The sequence below is a fragment of the Trichomycterus rosablanca genome, chromosome 5 (assembly GCF_030014385.1).
Source record: "Trichomycterus rosablanca isolate fTriRos1 chromosome 5, fTriRos1.hap1, whole genome shotgun sequence".
Lineage (NCBI taxonomy): Eukaryota > Metazoa > Chordata > Actinopteri > Siluriformes > Trichomycteridae > Trichomycterus > Trichomycterus rosablanca.
This window is the reverse complement of record NC_085992.1, coordinates 42720545-42738751: the sequence shown is the minus strand read 5'-3', so window position 1 is coordinate 42738751 and position 18207 is coordinate 42720545. Positions and strand designations below refer to the sequence as shown.

At 39.1% G+C, this 18207-nt stretch overlaps 1 protein-coding gene and 1 long non-coding RNA gene across 2 annotated transcripts in view; one reads left to right on the top strand and one right to left on the bottom strand.

Annotated features, from left to right (window-relative positions):
- LOC134315172 (adhesion G protein-coupled receptor A3) overlaps window positions 1-18207 on the bottom strand; it is a 339202-nt gene that overhangs the window by 238616 nt on the left and 82379 nt on the right. Inside the window, exons 4-6 of the mRNA XM_062996188.1 lie at window positions 10554-10625; window positions 8513-8584; window positions 8196-8359 (exon numbers count right to left, since the gene is read on the bottom strand). Coding sequence (XP_062852258.1) covers window positions 8196-8359; window positions 8513-8584; window positions 10554-10625 — 308 coding nt within the window. The remainder of the gene's footprint in view (window positions 1-8195; window positions 8360-8512; window positions 8585-10553; window positions 10626-18207) is intronic.
- Window positions 12741-14117, top strand: LOC134314591 (uncharacterized). Its single transcript, XR_010012403.1, has 2 exons — window positions 12741-12993; window positions 13740-14117. It is a non-coding gene; the product is annotated as an uncharacterized LOC134314591 (long non-coding RNA).

Below are 18207 nucleotides of genomic sequence, written 5' to 3'. Positions count from 1 at the left end.
ATAGACATGGCACCAATCACAGGTTATTATTTACACATAAACTCACTGTCTTAGATATTCCTAGCAGTAATTAGGAGCAGCCAATTTACCTACTGCATGTTTTGAGCAGTCAGAGGCAACCAAAGTACCCAAAGGAAATCCATGGAGACACTCGATCTTTAGTTGTGTTAAGACATTGTTCATTGTAAAGGGTGCTAAAGAAATTGTACTTTACAGCTTTACAGAATCCAGAACTGAGAAACCCTGTCAAGTGAGCCAAGGGCAACAGTGGCAAAGAAAAAACTCCCTTAAAATTACAAGGAAACCTTGAGAGGAAGCAGACTGAACACGGACCCATCATCCTTGGGTGGTCTGGAAGATAATTTGAACAAATTAAAATCATACAAACCATCCGCTCAGGTGGCACAGCGGTAAAAACACACGCTAGAACACCAGAGCTGGGTTCTCGAATACATCGTTTGAGTCTCAGCTCTGCCCGCCGACTGGGCTGAGCGGCAACATGAAAACCGATTGGCCTGTTGTTCAGATAGGGGTGGGATTTTAAAAGCCGGGTAGGGTCTCTCTCTCTCATACCTAATGCAATTACAACCTCTGCTGGCTGATTGATGGCGCCTGCACAGAGACGGGAAAAGAGTGCTGTCAGGGTGTGTCTCTCCATACACAGTGCTGATATATGCATATGTGCTGCATATGCACTCGTCAAAGTGTAGGTGACAAAATGCATACGGATGCTACCCACGTGTCAGAGGGGGCGTTGGTCAGTTCGCTCTCCTCAATCAGAGGCAGGGGTCAGCACCAGTAGAAAGGAAGCATAACGCAATTTGGTAAAAAACATGGACGCGCTAAAAATCGGGAGAAAAAGGGAGAAAATGCATTTAAAAAATAAATACATAAATAAATAAATAAAATAAAATAAGTAGTATGATGAAGTAAAGTGACAAATACGATATGATCTGCTCTGCTAGATTTCTGTGTAGCCCAAATGCTTGATGTCATTCTGGATATTCCACCCATTTAAAAATGTTTGGCACAAATAAATGAAGGAAATGTTTATAACTCATTATATCATTTTCAAAATGTATTCCTCTAGTTATACATCTTCATTAAGCAATTCAATCTGTTCAGGGAATAAGCTGATCTGTTATTAGCCAAAAACACTGAATACAAAGGATTTAATCAAGACAAGAGTTCTTCAATATGAATTATATTTAAAAAATGGAAATCTTGTATTCAGAGAATGATTCAGACCATAAGTTTTATTCAATTCTTCTTGGCACACATCCTTATTCTTCATCAGATCGGATGGTGAGAGTGTGAACTGTCATCTGGAGGTCTATCCACAGTTCGATGGGGTTTGAGACCGAGCTTTGGCTGAGCCGCTCAAGGAAATTCTAAAATTGGTCTCAAAGCCACTTCAGTGTTGGTCAAGCTACATGTTTTATTCATTGTCGTGTTGAAAAGGTGAAGCGTTGGCACAGTCTGAGCTTAAATGCACTCTGGAGAAGGTCCAGATCTATCGCTGAGCTACCGCTGCTCCGGTGTGCTGATGGATGCAGGGTGGGCGGCCGGTAAGTAGGTTCAAAATAAATTTTTCAACAGATGAATTTTTGTATTTTGGCCAGAGTGGCCATTTAGTTTTCACCTGTCGCAGTGACAAGCGGCTATTCAAGTATGCATGCGTGAATGTGTGCGTATGAGTGGGTTGAGGGCGGGGGCGGGGGGCGGGGGGGGGGGGGGGGGGGGGGGGGCATTCGTATTGCCAGTGGGCTACATCAGATCAGTGGGCAGAGTTGACACATTAAATAAAATGATCTGCCAAATGAATAGAGAAGAAAGAGAGAGGATGTGAGGAGATAAAAAGACAGAGCGAGGGATTGTGAAAGCATCTGACCCTGCTGTGAGTGTCTGTTCTGGCCTGGCTGGGAGGATTACATCACGTCCCTTGTGTATTCACTAACACGAGCCTTATTTCCTATTTGTAGCCTCATCAGCCCATGTCAGCCCCCACTGCAGAGGCTAAGATGAAGCTGATTCTTCTAATGGAAGAAATTCCACACGCCAGCCCCATTTCCTGTAACACTAATGTAACATTTGGATGACACTCCATGTCTCTGAGAATGACTAAGAGCATTTGAACGTGCTTAAAAACAACTTAGTGCTGTGGAGATCAGCACATGATCAATGTGTTGAGTTTTTTCCACTCAAACTCTGACCCAATACTGTAGAGTTCTGCACTATTAAATACTAAAATGCAATAAGTGCGTTACAATGGCACAGTGGGTAGAACCGTCACCTTACAGCAAGAAGGGCCTGGGTTTGATTCCCTGATGGGCAGAGTCCTTTCTGAGGAGTTGATATATTGTATAGATTCTATTGTGCAAAGAAATTATGTGTCCTAAAGACCAAGGTTTACCTTTATAATAAGCCATTTACAACCCCAAATCAGAAAAAGTTGGGACAGTATGGGAAATGCAAATAAAATAAAAATGCAGTGTTCCTTACATTGACTTTGACTTGTATTTGATTGCAGACAGTTTGAACCCAAGATATTTCATGTTGTGTCTGCTCAACTTCATTTCATTTATTAATAAACATCCATTCCTGCATTTCAGGCCTGCAACACATTCCAAAAAAAGTTGGGATAGTTATGTGATTCCAAACAGGTGATGTGAACAGGTGATTGTAATCATGGTTTGGTACGAAAGCAGCATCCAGGAAAGGCTGAGTCTTTGATGAGCAAAGATGATCAGAGGATCTCCAGTTTGTCAACAAATGATTGAGAAAATGATTGAAACGTTTAAAAACAATGTACCTCAAAGAAAGATTGTAATATTTCTCCCTCTACAGTGCATAATATCATTAAACAATTCAAGGAATCGGGAGGAATTTCAGTGTGTAAAGGCCAAGGGTGCAAGCTTAAGCTGAATGCCTGTGATCCGATTCCTCAGACGGCACTGCATCAAGAACCGCCACTTAACAATAGCTGATATAACTACATGGGTGAGGGATTACTTTGGCAAACCTTTGTCAAGCACTACAATACGGCACAAATGCCACTTAACTTTGCAAAAAAGAAGACTTATGCTAACCATGTCCAGAAGTGGTGTCAACTTCTCTGGGCTCTGAGGCATTTAGGATGGACCATCACACAGTGGAAATGTGTAACACTAAAGTGGTAAATGATTTACATTTTTTGGAATGCGTTGCAGGCCTGAAATGCAGAAATTTATGTTTATTAATAAATGAAATGTTGACCAGACAAAACATAAAATATTTAAGTAAATGTAAAAGTAAATGTTATCTGACTTGGGGCTGAACATTTATATGTTAAAAACTGAAATTATATCTAAAATACAAACATATTTAGTTCTTTAATTAGTTAGCATTGGTGATGTAAGGCAGTTTTTTTTTTTCTATTTTTCTCGAACCTTTTTCCCCCAATTTTCTTCCCTAATCTAGTCATGTCCAATTACCCTTATTGCATCCTCCACTGATTCAACCCTCCACCGCTGACTGAGGACGCTTCTCAACTGACACACGCCCCCTCCGACACGTGCCCTGCATTTTTTACCTGCACGAGTCGATTTCATATATACCGATCAGCACTGTGCACTGAGAGCCACACCCTGATCAGCATTATTCCTCAGCCCTGTGCAGGCGCCATCAATCAGCCAGCAAAGGTCATAATTGCACCAGTTATGAGGACCCATGATCCGGCTTGCCCCTAACCCTGTGAACAACAGCCAATCGTTGTTCATGCAGCCTCCCAGCCCAGCCGGGTGGCAGAGCTGAGTTTCAATACGATGTGTTCGAAAACCCAGCTCTGGTGTACTAGCGTATTTTACCGCTGCGCCACCTGAGCGGCTGATGTAAGGCAGTTTTGATGTTTGATGACTGAGATAAGAAGTCTGCCTGGGTCTATAGGGACATCAATTTTCTTTATTGTTAACCACTTCAGTGTTACTGTGTGTTTTTGAGACAAAAATACATACTTATTGGATCTTTATTTATTTCTTTATTACAATTTTATTCATGCATTTTCTCAGTTTTTCCTCCCAATTTAGCACAGTCACTGCCTGACTTATGCTCCCTCTGACACATGCACAGTCCACCGACCCTTTCTTATTCACCCATACTTCGATGGATTTGAAGTGAGGCCAGTCTTGCACACAGAGAGTCACACCCTGATCTCCGCATTCCTCCACTTCTGTACAGGTGCCTCGGACAACTAACCAGGATTCTTACACAGCGTCGAAGACCCCACCCCCTTATAATTCTTTTTCCACCCAGCACACTTAGTGGCCAGTTTTGTCTGCTGCAGGCATTGTCATTTGTGGCTGCTAGAGAGCTTCCAGCAAGAGTTCAGAATCTCAGCACTGGTGTGCTAGTGGAATATTCACTGCACCATCTTGAACTGGGCGCCCGATTTAAATACTTATTTTAATTAATAATTGCCTGTACCAGCTGCTGTAAAACATCCACTTAACATGATGCTCCCACCACCATATTTTACACTGGATATAATGGTACCTGACAGATGAAATTACACCCCACTTGATTTAAAACATAGTCCACACAGTTTCTACAGGTTTGAGGTCAAGTCAAAAATCAAACCGCTAGCACACCAGCGCCAAGATTCTGAACTCCTTGGTTTGAAACTCGGCATTGTCACCGGTCAACTGGGCTCCATCTTGCAGGCATAATTAACAGTGTCTGCAGCAGACTCCAATTGGCTACAGTGTCTGCTAGGGCGGGATGACCGGACTATATGGGTGGGGTCTTCAAACACTGTGCAAGGACGAGATAAGCAGATAGAGGCGTTTGTGCAGAAGCTTGGGCGAAAAAAGGGGTCTGCAAGGACTGCACGCATCAGAGGGCACGTGAGCAGCAATATACCCTCTTCGGATGCAATCAAAGACCCTCAGCAGCGGAGGACAAATTGACTACGCTAAAGAGGGAGAAAAAAGGGAGAAAATGCATTAATAAATAGAAAAAAACAACAACAACAAAAAAAATCAAACTAGCTTGCCAGAAGAAGAGATTTGAAATGTATTTCCTTTCCTGTAATAGTTAATCTTAGGCAACACAGTCAAGTCAAGTCAAATTTATTTGTATAGCGTTTTTACAATGGACATTGTATCAAAGCAACTTTTCAGAATCCAGGACCGACAGACCAAAAACCCTTGTTGAGCAAGCCAAGGGTGACAGTGGCAAGGAAACACTACCTTAAAATTACAGTAAGAAACCTTGAGAAGAACCAGACTAAGCAGGAACCCCCTTTCTCCTTGGGTAGCCTGGAGAATCATTACTTGACACATTACCTGACAAACTGAATTTGTTGAGAAGCAACCCCATATCATGATGCTCTAGATTTATATGTCACTGTGCATTTCACACAGAAGCGATTATTAGAGTAGCTGGCAGCACGAGACTTCAGGTTTCCTGAATGTTTCCTTACATATAAATCAGCCGTCCCCTATTCATACAGGATATAATGAATTTAAAAAGCCCATTACAGCAGGATGCAGATGGGAAATATTGGCAGAATCAGTAATACAGTTTTGGACATGGCTGCTGCACCAGATCTGCTGTAGAGTCCAGACTCTGCTGTGTGGAGTGAGAGGCTGAACATTACTGTCATAATCCTGCAATGAATGGAGTGAGCTGGAACGGAGACAAAACGGATTCCTGTTGCTTATTCCAGCTCGGCTAACACGAACACACTGCTGCAAAGGTCAACATCTAAATCTCACCAACATACACTTGAACCACTGCGCATTTCAACTGTAGCGACTGAATATGGAAGAGGGGACATACAACACTGTGCCAAGTATGCTTGTTCCACTAAAGTTGTGGAGCGAGATGTAATTTGGCTAATTAGGTGTACCTAGCTAGCTACCCCTAGTGGCCAAACAGTGTACAAAACAGTCTTAAACATCTGGCAGAAGCAAGCACATGCAGCAAACACAGACTTTAACTATAAAAGCCACCTGAATTACATGTGTTTCATTCATTTTTAACCTTTACACTGATAAGCCATAACATTAAAACCACCACCTTGTTTCTACACTCACTGTCCATTTTATCAGCTCCACCTACCATATAGAAGCACTTTGTAGTTCTACAATTACTGACTGTAGTCAATCTGTTACTCTGCATGCTTTGTTAACCTCCTTCATGATGTTCTTCAATGGTCAGGACTCTCCCAGGACCCCCACAGAGCAGATATTATTTAGGTGGTGGATCATTCTCAGCACTACAGTGACAATGACATGGTGGATGTGTGTTAGTGTGTGTTGTGCTGGTATGAGTGGATCAGACACAGCAGCGCTGATTGAGTTTTTAAACACCTCACTGTCCCTGCTAGACTGAGAATAGTCCACCAACCAAAAATATCCACACAACAGCACCCAGTTTGCAGCGTCCTGTGACCACTGATGAAGGTCTAGAAGATGACCAACTCAAACAGCAGCAATAGATGAGCGATCGTCTCGGACTTTACATCTACAAGGTGGACCAACTAGGTAGGAGTGTCTAATAGAGTGGTCAGTGAGTGGACATTGTATTTAAAAACTCCAGCAGCACTGCTGTGTCTGATCCACTCATACCAGCACAACACACACTAACACACCACCACCATGTCATTGTCACTCCACCACCTAAATAATACCTCCTTTGTGGTGGTCCTGGGAGAGTCCTGACCATTGAAGAACAGCATGAAAAGGGGATAAAGCATGCAGAGAAACAGATGGACTACAGTCAGTAATTGTAGAACTACAAAGTGCTCCTATATGGTAAGTAGAGCTGATAAAGTGGACAGTGAGTGTAGAAACAAGGAGGTGGTTTTAATGTTATGGTTGACCGGTGTATAATCTAGCACAATCCAAGCCACAAGCAAAACAAGATCTCTAACCTCAATGAGAAACCATTTAAGAACGTCCCACATTTAGTTAAGTTCTTAGAAATTGTGTTGACAAACAATTTTGTGTTGGCAATTTTTTGTCTGTGTTCCAAATGGCATACTAGATGCTAAACCCCCAGAGCACCTCTCCTGCATGACCAAGATTGGATCACAACTTACAAACAGCAAAAACTATTTTTTTTACAATTATTAGGCTACCACTGTGTAAAGCTTTGGCTATCAATCAAAAGGTTAGAAGTTCAAATCCCAGCTCTGCCCACGAGCAAGGCCCTTAATCCCCTCAGCTGAAGAGGCGCCGTACAAGGGCTGACCCTGTGCTCTGACCCCAGCTTTCAAGCTGGGATATGTGGAAAAAGAATTTCGTTGTACTGTACGCCTGTATGTGTATATATGGCGGTAAAATACTCTAAACCACCAGAGCTGTGATCTCAAGCTCTTGAGTTCAAATCTCAGCTCTGCTATCAGCTGGCCAAGTGCTTATACAGACACATGATTGGCTGTGTGTATGTAAGGGGCAGGGCAATATAAGGGACTAAACAGGGTTTCCTCATAACAGCTGCAATTATGACCGCTGTTGACTGATCAATGGTGCCTGCGCAGTGAGACGGGGGATAATAGAGATCAGTGCGGACTCTCCGTGTGCAATACAGATCTCTGTGTGAACCCAACTTTGATACTGCAAACATAGGGGGTGGGGCATGTGATGGTTGTGAAGGTCTGCACCAATCGTGGGAAAAATGCATTAACAGAAAATACAAAATAATAATAATAATAATAATAATAATATTAATACAATAATAATAACAATAATAATAAACAGACAATACAAAATAATAATAATACAATAATAATAACAATAATAATAAACAGACAATACAAAATAATAATAATAATAATAACAATAATAATAACAATAATAATAAACAGAAAATACAAAATAATAATAATAACAATAACAATAATAATAAACAGAAAATACAAAATAATAATAATAATATACAGAAAAGACATAATAATAATAATAATAATAATAATAATAATAATAATAATAACAATAACAATAATAAACAAAAAAAAACTGTTGGTATTGATGCTATTATTATTTAAATAGGAATAATTATTTAATGGTAAATAAAGTTATTCAGTGTATTAATAAAAACAAAAATAATAACATTATTTACTGATAGACATTACATTAAGAACATTATTTATAGGGGTGATGTAATCATGAAAAGTTTAAGAATTTGCTATGCTCTACCCATGCTAGGCTTACCGCAGCTGAGCTGATGTTCTTGGAGGGTGCGGAGGGGGAGGCCGTGAAGGAAAGAGGGATAAACACACACCGTCTCATTTCCTACATGTACTGATCTACCTCTGGTCCACAGCAACAACCACTGCAGCTGACAGTCACAGTACAGGTAATCTGTACTAAAGTGACTGAGAACACACACACACACACACACACATATACACACACACATATACACACACACATATACACACACACATACACAGAGTGTTGAGTGAAAATAATATTTAAGCATTATTAATGTTGACGTTTGCTGAGTGTGTGCTACTTTATTTTCTTACAGAACTCTTAGTGAAGACAAGTGTACAAACAGTCCGTCAGGCAATGTGGAGAAGATATTCCCTGATAAATTTCTGCAAAAGTAATGATTTAGTAAAAAGATGAGAGAAAAAAACAATATAAAAATGTACAGTTCGATATATAAATAAATTTGCCCTATTTTCTTTCCGTTTTTTTTTTTTTTGGCACATTTGTCCCACTTAATTGTTTAAAGGCTTTAAACTACTATTAATAGGACTAAGACGACCAAGAATAAACACAAAATAACAGTTTGTTTATAAATTGAATTGAAAAGGTTTTTTAATTTCATTAACTAGTCCATCAAACAATTAACAATAATAATAATAATAATAAAATGAAACAAAACTAAACACACACAGGCTCCCTGCTGCTTTAATTCAACACAATAATTAACTAGAACTTTTCCAGCAATGTAAAGTGGGTCTATAAGTCTTAACAAGCAGCAACTATGCCACAATGGGAGAAAATTATAAAAGTGATTTTATAAACATATCAAAAATATAATTTTGTGTTTATTCAGTCTGGGGAAAGTAAAAAATAGCAACAAATATTAAACACCAGTAAATTAGAGTTTATTCAAGTGCACTGACAACTAATAAAAATAGATGCTGCTTGAAGACTTAGTGACTTCCCGTAAAGGACTCTTAAAGACAATGGCTGGTCACCAGTCTGTGATCTGAACTTTACATGCAACTGGATTACAAAACAAGACAAAACACAAGAGCGAGTCCACCTCTGAATAGCTAATAAAGAAATTCACGTTTCGGAGTTGCCTATTCAAAGTCATGACTTAAACTCTATTATGATGCTTAACCAGGCTGATCATACTCAACAACCATCCAAAGTGGCTGAATCAAAGCAATGCTAAAAATGGCTGATCTTTAGTTATTCAAAGCCTTTAGTTGCAGTTTTTGCAGCTAACAGTGGCCAAACCAGTTGAAATGTATATACACTGATCAGGCATAGCATTGTGACCACCTCCTTGTTTCTACACTCACTGTCCATTTTATCAGCTTCACTTACCGTATAGAAGCACTTTGTAGTTCTACAATTACTGACTGTAGTCCATCTGTTTCTCTACATACCTTTTCACCTGCTTTCACCCTGTTCTTCAATGGTCAGGGCCCCCACAGGTCCATCACAGAGCAGGTATTGATTTAGGTGGTGGATCATTCTCAGCACAGCAATGACAATGACATGGTGGTGGTGTGTTAGTGTGTGTTGTGCTGGTATGAGTTTTTTTGGTATGAAAATTTATCCAGCCAACAGCGCCTCGTGGGCAGCATCCTGTGACCACTGATGAAGGTCTAGAAGATGACCAACTCAAACAGCAGCAATAAATGAGCGACCGTCTCTGACTGTACATCTACAAGGTGGACCAACTAGGTAGGAGTGTCTAAAAGAGTGGACAGTGAGTGGACATGGTATTTAAAAACTTCAGCAGCGCTGCTGTATCTGATCCACTCATACCAGCACAACACACACTAACACACCACCAGCATGTCAGTGTCACTGCAGTGCTGAGAATGATCCACCACCTAAATAATACCTGCTCTGTGGTGGTCCTGACCATTGAAGAACAGCATGAAAGGGGGCTAACAAAGCATGCAGAGAAACAGGTGGACTACAGTCAGTAATTGTAGAACCACAAAGTGCTCCTATATGGTAAGTGGAGCTGATAAAATGGACAGTGAGTGTAGAAACAAGGAGGTGGTTTTAATGTTATGGCTCTGTATATACCTGTAGGTGTGGCTTAGAAAAAAAATCAATTACAAGATTTTTTAGAAACTGTCTTTTATATTTTTTTATGTCCTTCATGTCTTATTATATTACATTTTGTATAAAGTCCAGCCTTTTAGTTTAAAAAAATAGCCAAAAACAGAGTAAATTAGAAGAGGAACAGTTACAGGTCACAGCTTTGTAACCTGCCACTAAAATATTAGTGCTGTCAATGATACAGAGTTTGAGCCAATCAGACGAGGAGTAAAAAGCACTGCCTGTTTCATTTAACACATTACTTACAGTTTGGAGAGATTGCCAAGGTCAATAAATATCTCGGGGAAGAGACATCCAATACGGTTGTTGGACAAATCCCTAAAGAGAAAGACACAAACAGACAGCTCTTAAATTAAAAACAGAAAACATGTGGTAAGCAGGAGATAATGATTTATAAGCATGGACCTGGTACCTGTTCAAATGTAAGGACAAACGGACATGAAAGTCTGCATGTGTGTGTACATGTATTAGATTTCAAATACATTACTGGCCTGGATTGGATTTAAATAACTGACTAGCTGCTCAACCAACTTACCAACACATTTATATTCTAACTTGCTCACTTTTATAACACAAATTCACTGGATAGGAAATAAATAAGTGCACCCTTTTTTGTCTATTAAATGCATGTGATTGGTCATCAATAAGTGTTGCAATATAAAAAGCTAAACTCTTGGCAGATTGGTGTTCTGACGCACCAAAGAAGGATGAACCCTAATGCAGGAAGCTCACCCAAAGCAGAACAATATTGTGAATATTGCAAAAAAGCCACAAAAAAATTAAAAATAAAAAACAGGCAAACAAAAAATACTAAATAAACATAATCCTAAAACTGAGCTGAGTTTCAGGTTAAACTATTGGCCCCAGGTGTAAGTTTAGGTGCATTTAAGTGCTTTGAACCACAGTAGAAAAAAAATTATTACCAAAAAAAAAAAAAACACATTAATACACAAATACACATTTAGTCTATATTCACCATGGGTACGTAGGTGGGCATGTTACAAGAAGCTGCTGAAACTTGGGTGACACAAACCACAGTTAATAATCAAAGCATGAGAATACTATACAAGAAAGAAGCTTTCAATTAGGCACCTTTACAGATTTGCTGCTGATCACATGAAAAAAGAAGCATCTGGAGCAGGAGCTTCTTTTCTTTATTTTATATGAACAAAGAGAAGTCAGCAGCTATATCCAATTATAATCACTGACAAGGATTTACAAGGTGATGCCACAAAGTGAAATTAAAATATAATACTTTTTAAATCATAAAATGAATAATCCAAGTTGATGTTTGTGTATCTTTGAGGCAACATTATTATAAAAAACCCACAATAAACTTCAAAATCATTGTTACCAAATCATTTCTATACCGCTGTGACATACACGTCCCCATACAAGTGTATGTGAAGATTTAACTTCAACTGTAAATATGCAATGATAAGACAATTCAATTTTCTGGCATATATCATATAAACAGTCTGAATGTCTACAAATCACAAGTAATCTAATTTTGTGTCAAAAGGCCTGCTAGGTTTGATTTGTTACATTATTGGGAGAGATTTTACTGTAGATCTTCCGTCTATAAGGGCTATTAGATTTTTAAACTTAGGTTGTGCTTTAAGATTGTTTGGGATGTGATTTAACAAAGGAGAAACATAGGCTTCAAAAATATGAGAAGGAACTTCTATTTTAAATATCTGAATATTAGCATTCAAATCAAATCAAACCTAAGATCAAAACACTGATGGCTTTTATATCCAAAGTGACTTTCAGATCTGACTGAAAGTGGTTAGTAACCTTGTTAAAGGGCCTAACAGTGGAAACTTGGTAGTGGTGGAGAATAAACCAGCAACCTTCTGAGCACTAGTACAGTAGCTTATTCAATATAAAGCAGCTTGGACATGGTGTCAGTGTGTCACAGGGCATTTCTTTTACACTTACTCACATAATAGAAAATGTAAATGTGAAATGAAAGTACTTCACTAACTGACATGTTTCAGAGGCTGGCAGAAAACAAGTAAGCCAGAATTATTTATACCAAACCCATATTTTATTAAATTTGCTAATTTATCCATATAAATATAAATATGCAATTTTCACTTAATTATAATTGTTTTAGTTTACTGAAAAAATACTGATTGGTTGAAAATCAAACTGAACACATGGAGAAAAAATAACACTGGAAGATGAAAAGCAACAAGAGATTGTAAAACTACAATAAATAATCCTTGACTTCTGTTTGTTATTGTGAGAGAGAGCATTTACTGGGGCAAATTAATTTTTTGAAGATAATGAAAATAATGAGTGAAAACATTTAGACCACCCGCCTGATACGCTGTCAAAACAGCTCTGACCTGCCAAAAAACAGACTCAGTCCTGCTGTATCTGCTACCAGGATATGACCAGCAGGTCCTTCAACTTCAGTATGCTGTGAGGGGATCATACTACAGTGCAGGTCAGCAGTGCATGTATGCCTGGCCAGCCATGTGATCTTAAGAAAACAGGATTTGTCAAAGCTGTCGATCTTATTTTATTGGTTTTGGGTACAGATGACCATTGCAGGTACTTTTGACTATGGATATTAGTTCAAATGGACATTTTGACAAGCCTGCAACTAAGCAGTGTGGTGGAAAAACCCTTAATGAAATACCTCAGAGACTGGATTATGAGTAGAATGCGATAAGAAGTAAGAAAATAATCATCCTTTATACTCCCATCAGTGATCTTGTAGGACAGTGGAAGATTCTACCATTAACATAAATATTTTATCTAGAACATAGAAACTGGTCTAAACCAGCTAGAATGGGGTTTTGGATGCCATAAAATGTAACTGACACACTTCTTGTCACGTACACCACATTCCATTGTAGCAGTATTCTTGGAATAATGAAATATGACTGCTGTCAATCATGCACTAAGCTACATGTCCTACAAGTATATCTACAAGTAGTAACTGATTATGTATTAATATATCTAGTGTAAATGAACATTTTTGTCCCTCAGCAGACCCCTACATGTAAAGTATTAAGTAAACTTATTATTGGCCACAGTAGTTCTTTTGTTGGTCCTTATCAGATACCACAGCCTTCATTTCCACTGGCGTCTATCTATCTATCTATCTATCTATCTATCTATCTATCTATCTATCTATCTATCTATCTATCTATCTATCTATCTATCTATCTATCTATCTATCTATCTATCTATCTATCTATCTATCTATCTATCTATCTATATCCATCCATCCATCCATCCATCCATCCATCCATCCATCCATCCATCCATCTATCTATCTATCTATCTATCCTGGCAGATCTCTCACTGATATCCACCTTCACAGCCACAAGGAATGCGTTTAAATTTAAGTGCATACCTCAATAAAAACATCAATCAGTGTGAAGTGTGTCATGACATTTTACCTGCAATCCCCAGGAAAGTGGACTCAACGGACGCCGGGGCCAACGTGAATGACAGCACGGCTTACCGCTAATGTGATCTTCACAAGACCCTGTGCACCCTAGTCATAATACCTTTGCTGCAATGCTCAGACAAGCAGACGCATAGAATACCAAGACTAATCTCAAGCAGTGCTGAATGTGGACACTTCTACATGAAAACTCAAAAATATAACCTGATTTTCATTTTTTTTTATATTGTTAGCTTACAATAGATGATGTAAATGTTACTACTGTGGCCTTCCTAAATCTCTGAATGGTAGCCTAAACAAAAATTAGTTCAGTAAATCAATACATCTGAACATAGATTGTGAACATAATTTTACACATTAAACATTAGTGTGTTTTCTCTGCATTATTTGTCATTATTAAAATGTGGGTATGTTTTATTCATGTATGTTTATCTTGTCATTTGATTCGACTCCTGGTGCAAGTCTTAAAATCAACCCCATTGAACACCCTAGAGAAAAACTGGAATGTCAGCTGCAAGCCAGGCATTCTCATCCAACGTCATCGCCTCACTTTTGACTAAATTTCAACAGACCCACCTCAAGATAGGGCTGGGAGACTCAATATGCTTTAGAAAAGTGGCGATATACGATACGATATAATGTAAATTTAAAGTACAATGGCAGACCACTGACTGTATTTTAACTTATTTGGTTTATAAGTTAAAATCTTAAAAACACAAAACATTGTAGTCCTGATAAATTCTGACAGAATTACAGTGTTTATTATTTGTACTATTATAAGGCTGTATTTGTATAAAAAAAATACAATATTTATATCAAACAATTTACAAATCACATTTATGCTGTCCATTTTACTTCCAATAAATGAGCAAGTTCAATATTTGATAATGCTTTGCTATCACTGCAAAATGAAAGTGCACATTTAACAACAGCACCGCGACCCAGATCAACCACACAGCAGCATAAAATCCTAACCGCTTCTTACCTGAGCTTCTATTCTTCAAATTGCGAATCAAATTTATATGCGTGTTGTTCCATTAGGGATATAATCACCTTGTTTTTCTTCTTGAAATCCATCTTATATGTTTCCAGAATACTTCCAGAAGCGTGCTCAGGTGGCGCAGCAGTAAAGTACACTAGCGCACCAGAGTTGGGGTTTCGAATACATCGTATCGAATCTCAGCTCTGCCTTCTGACTGGGTTGGGTGGCTGCATGAACAACGATTGGCTGTTGTTCAGGGTTAGGGGTAAAAAGTCGGATCATAGGTCCTCATAACTGGTGCAACTGTGGCCCCTGCTGGCTGACTGATGGCGCCTGCACAGGGCTGAGGAATAATGCTGATGGGGGTGTGGCCCTCCGTACACAGTGCCCGTTGGTGCATGAACTCGACTCGTGCAGGTGAAAAATGCAGTCTGTACTGACTGTACGTGCCGGAGGGGGTGTATGTCAGTTGAGTGGCGTCCTCAGTCAGCGGTGAAGGGTCGAATGAGTATAGAGGACAAATTCAGGGTAATTGGACACGACTAGATTAGGGGAGAAAATTGGGGGAAAAAATTTAAATGAAACAGAAACTGGTATTTCGTTCACTAAGCTGTCACTTATGCCTTTACAACCAATCAAGAGAGAGTTTAAAATTCCGTGCAAAATCTGAATTCAGAAGCTCTGATTGGTTTAAACAGCTGTTTTTCAAGGCTTGAACCACGAATGAATCTCTTTCACAAATGAACTGATTTATTTGTGTGAGCAAAACGAATGAATCTTTACCATAAAAAAGAGCACAGAACCCTGATTCGATTCCAATGAATAATTCGTTTGAAAAGAGTCGTTTCGGACAGTGATTCAGTTTGCATGTGTGTGCATGCACGCGCCCACCCGCTCATGTGTTAGAGAAAGCGTTATGCGCAGCGCTTGTGCTCTGTTTTAAATGTTCTCAAATTGTAACCTGTGTATCCTAGACATACTCGATATATCAAATATGGCCATTTTTAAATCGTGTAAAAAGTAATATTGACTATATCAATATCGATATACCGCCCAGCCCTACCTCAAGGTGTTGTGGAAAAGCCCTTCCAGAACAGTGGGGGCTGGTGGATGAACGAATATGAAACAAGATATAAGGTTACATGATTTTACAAGGAACTGGATCTTACAGAATGTCCATTAAGCTCATGGTCAGGTGTCTACATACTTTGGACATACAGTGCAACTGTCATAGATGTAAAAACCTTTATTATGATTCATTGTACTGTACATTCGACTGAGCTGTTCAATGCGCCTCTTACCACAACTGTTACTAGTACTACAGTTTTTGGAGAGTGCATGGCTTGATGTTATGTACCTGTTAGCAATAGGTGTGGCAAATTACCAAAATTAAATAAGCTGGCATACTAAATATAATTTATAATAAAAAGTCTAAGGAACTAAACACACTCTGTTGGCACTGTTAGACTAGCCAGCTGTTTTGGAATTCAAGAGCGCTGACCCTTTAATTGATGGCTATATGTGTGTGCTGTGGGCATGGCGCTGAGCCCTTGCTCTGCATAATTACAGATATATGCAAAAACTTAGCAGAGGGAGCGGCTAAGCCCTGTGCACTAATCACCAGTTGGGAGCATTTAAATTAGCACCATCCACCATTTGGGACCTGGCTTGCATATTAGTAAAGCTCAGGAGATAGGACCTGGCACACGCTTCTACAATCAGGACCCTTAAAGTAATCAGGGCTGCAACAAACTAAACGCAGAAGCTGTTCGTTCATCCATGGTCGTCTGTGCTCATGTGTCTGCAGGAAAGACAGGGATGGAGAAAGTATATTTTGGTTGGAAATGGTGAGGGTGGGAGGAGTAGTAATTGGTCGTGTCTGAGAGACTGAGAGTGAGAGAGAGCTTATAGTTCGGATTTAGCCCCATCTGATTTTCACTTTTTTAGACGCTCAAAGAAGCTTCAAGGGGAAGAAGATTTTCATATGATGATGATGTTAAAAGCAGTGGTGAATCAGTGGCTACACGCTCAACCAAAAACACTTTTTCCTGATGGCATTATAATGGTATGATGCTGGGATGCTGGGAAAAACGCATCGAAAAGGAAGGTGACTATGTAGAAAAGTGATGTTTGTTTTTCAAATTCTTAATAAATAGTTTAAAAAGTGTGGAAACTTTTTGAAGAACCCTCGTACATTGTATGACCAAAAGCATGTGGACACCTGAGCATAAGCTTGATGGACACCCTATTCTTAAACCATTAGTAAGTTCTATAGAGTTGCCCTCCTTTTAAAGCATTAACAGTCTTCACTATTCTGGAAAAGCTTTCCATTTACATTTTGGACGCTTCATCCAAAGCAACTTACAGTTATGACAGTATACAATCTAAGCAATTGAGGGTAAAGGGCCTTGCTCAAGAGCCCAACAGTGGCATCTTGGCAGTGGTAGGACATGAACTGGCAACCTTCTGATTACTGAACCAATACCTTAACCACTAGGCTACAGCTGCTTCAGGATTTTGAAGTGTATCTATGTTTATTCAATCAAAACAGCATTTTTTAAACAGCTAATGGCAATCTGTGTAGTTAAAACACCTGAATTTGATGCTTTGCTGCTTTAGGACTTAAATAAATGACATAATCATGATTTCTGCTCTGTCAACATTTCACAGAAAAAATTTTCACTCTGCATTCAGAGATGTGAGTTCAAATCTCAGCTCTGCTACCAGCAGACTGGGCGCCTACACAGACGATGATTGGCTCGTCCATTGGGTTGAATTGTCAGAAGGGATTCCTGATAACTGCTGCAATTACGTCCTCTGCTGGCTGATTGATGGCAATTGCACAGACATTGATTCATTGTGGGGCCTTAGCCATACTCCCTCCCCCTCTCCGACATAGGATTTGTGGATTGAGTGATAATAGGCAGGCATGATTTACTCATGTCTACAACCATTTGTATTATTCATTTATTTATTAGGATTTTAATGTCATGTTTACACACTTTTCTTACATTCATGACAGGACAGATAGTTACTGGTTACACAAGATTCATCACTTCACAAGTTTAATGTCAAACACAGTCATGGACAATTTTGTATCTCCAATTCACCTCACTTGCATGTGTTTGGACTGTGGGAGGAAACCGGAGCCCCCAGAGGAAACCCACCGAACACGGGAGAATATGCAAACTCCACACAGAATGGACAGGGGTCTTCTTGCTGTGAGGCGACAGTGCTACTCACTTAGCCACCGTGTCGCCACTACAATTTGTATTAAATGAATTTGTAGTCAAGTTGGGTGATGATGTAAAATCTCAATATATGAACTACATATATATTTGAATCAAGTGTGTAATTGAAATCATTGTAAAGTTATTGTAAGTTCAACATACTGCAGTTTTTTGTGGATTGTATAGCAAATTTCTGGGTTAAAGATAAACAACTATTTATTCAAACATGCCAATAAAGTAAGAGATTATGAAACTAAACTT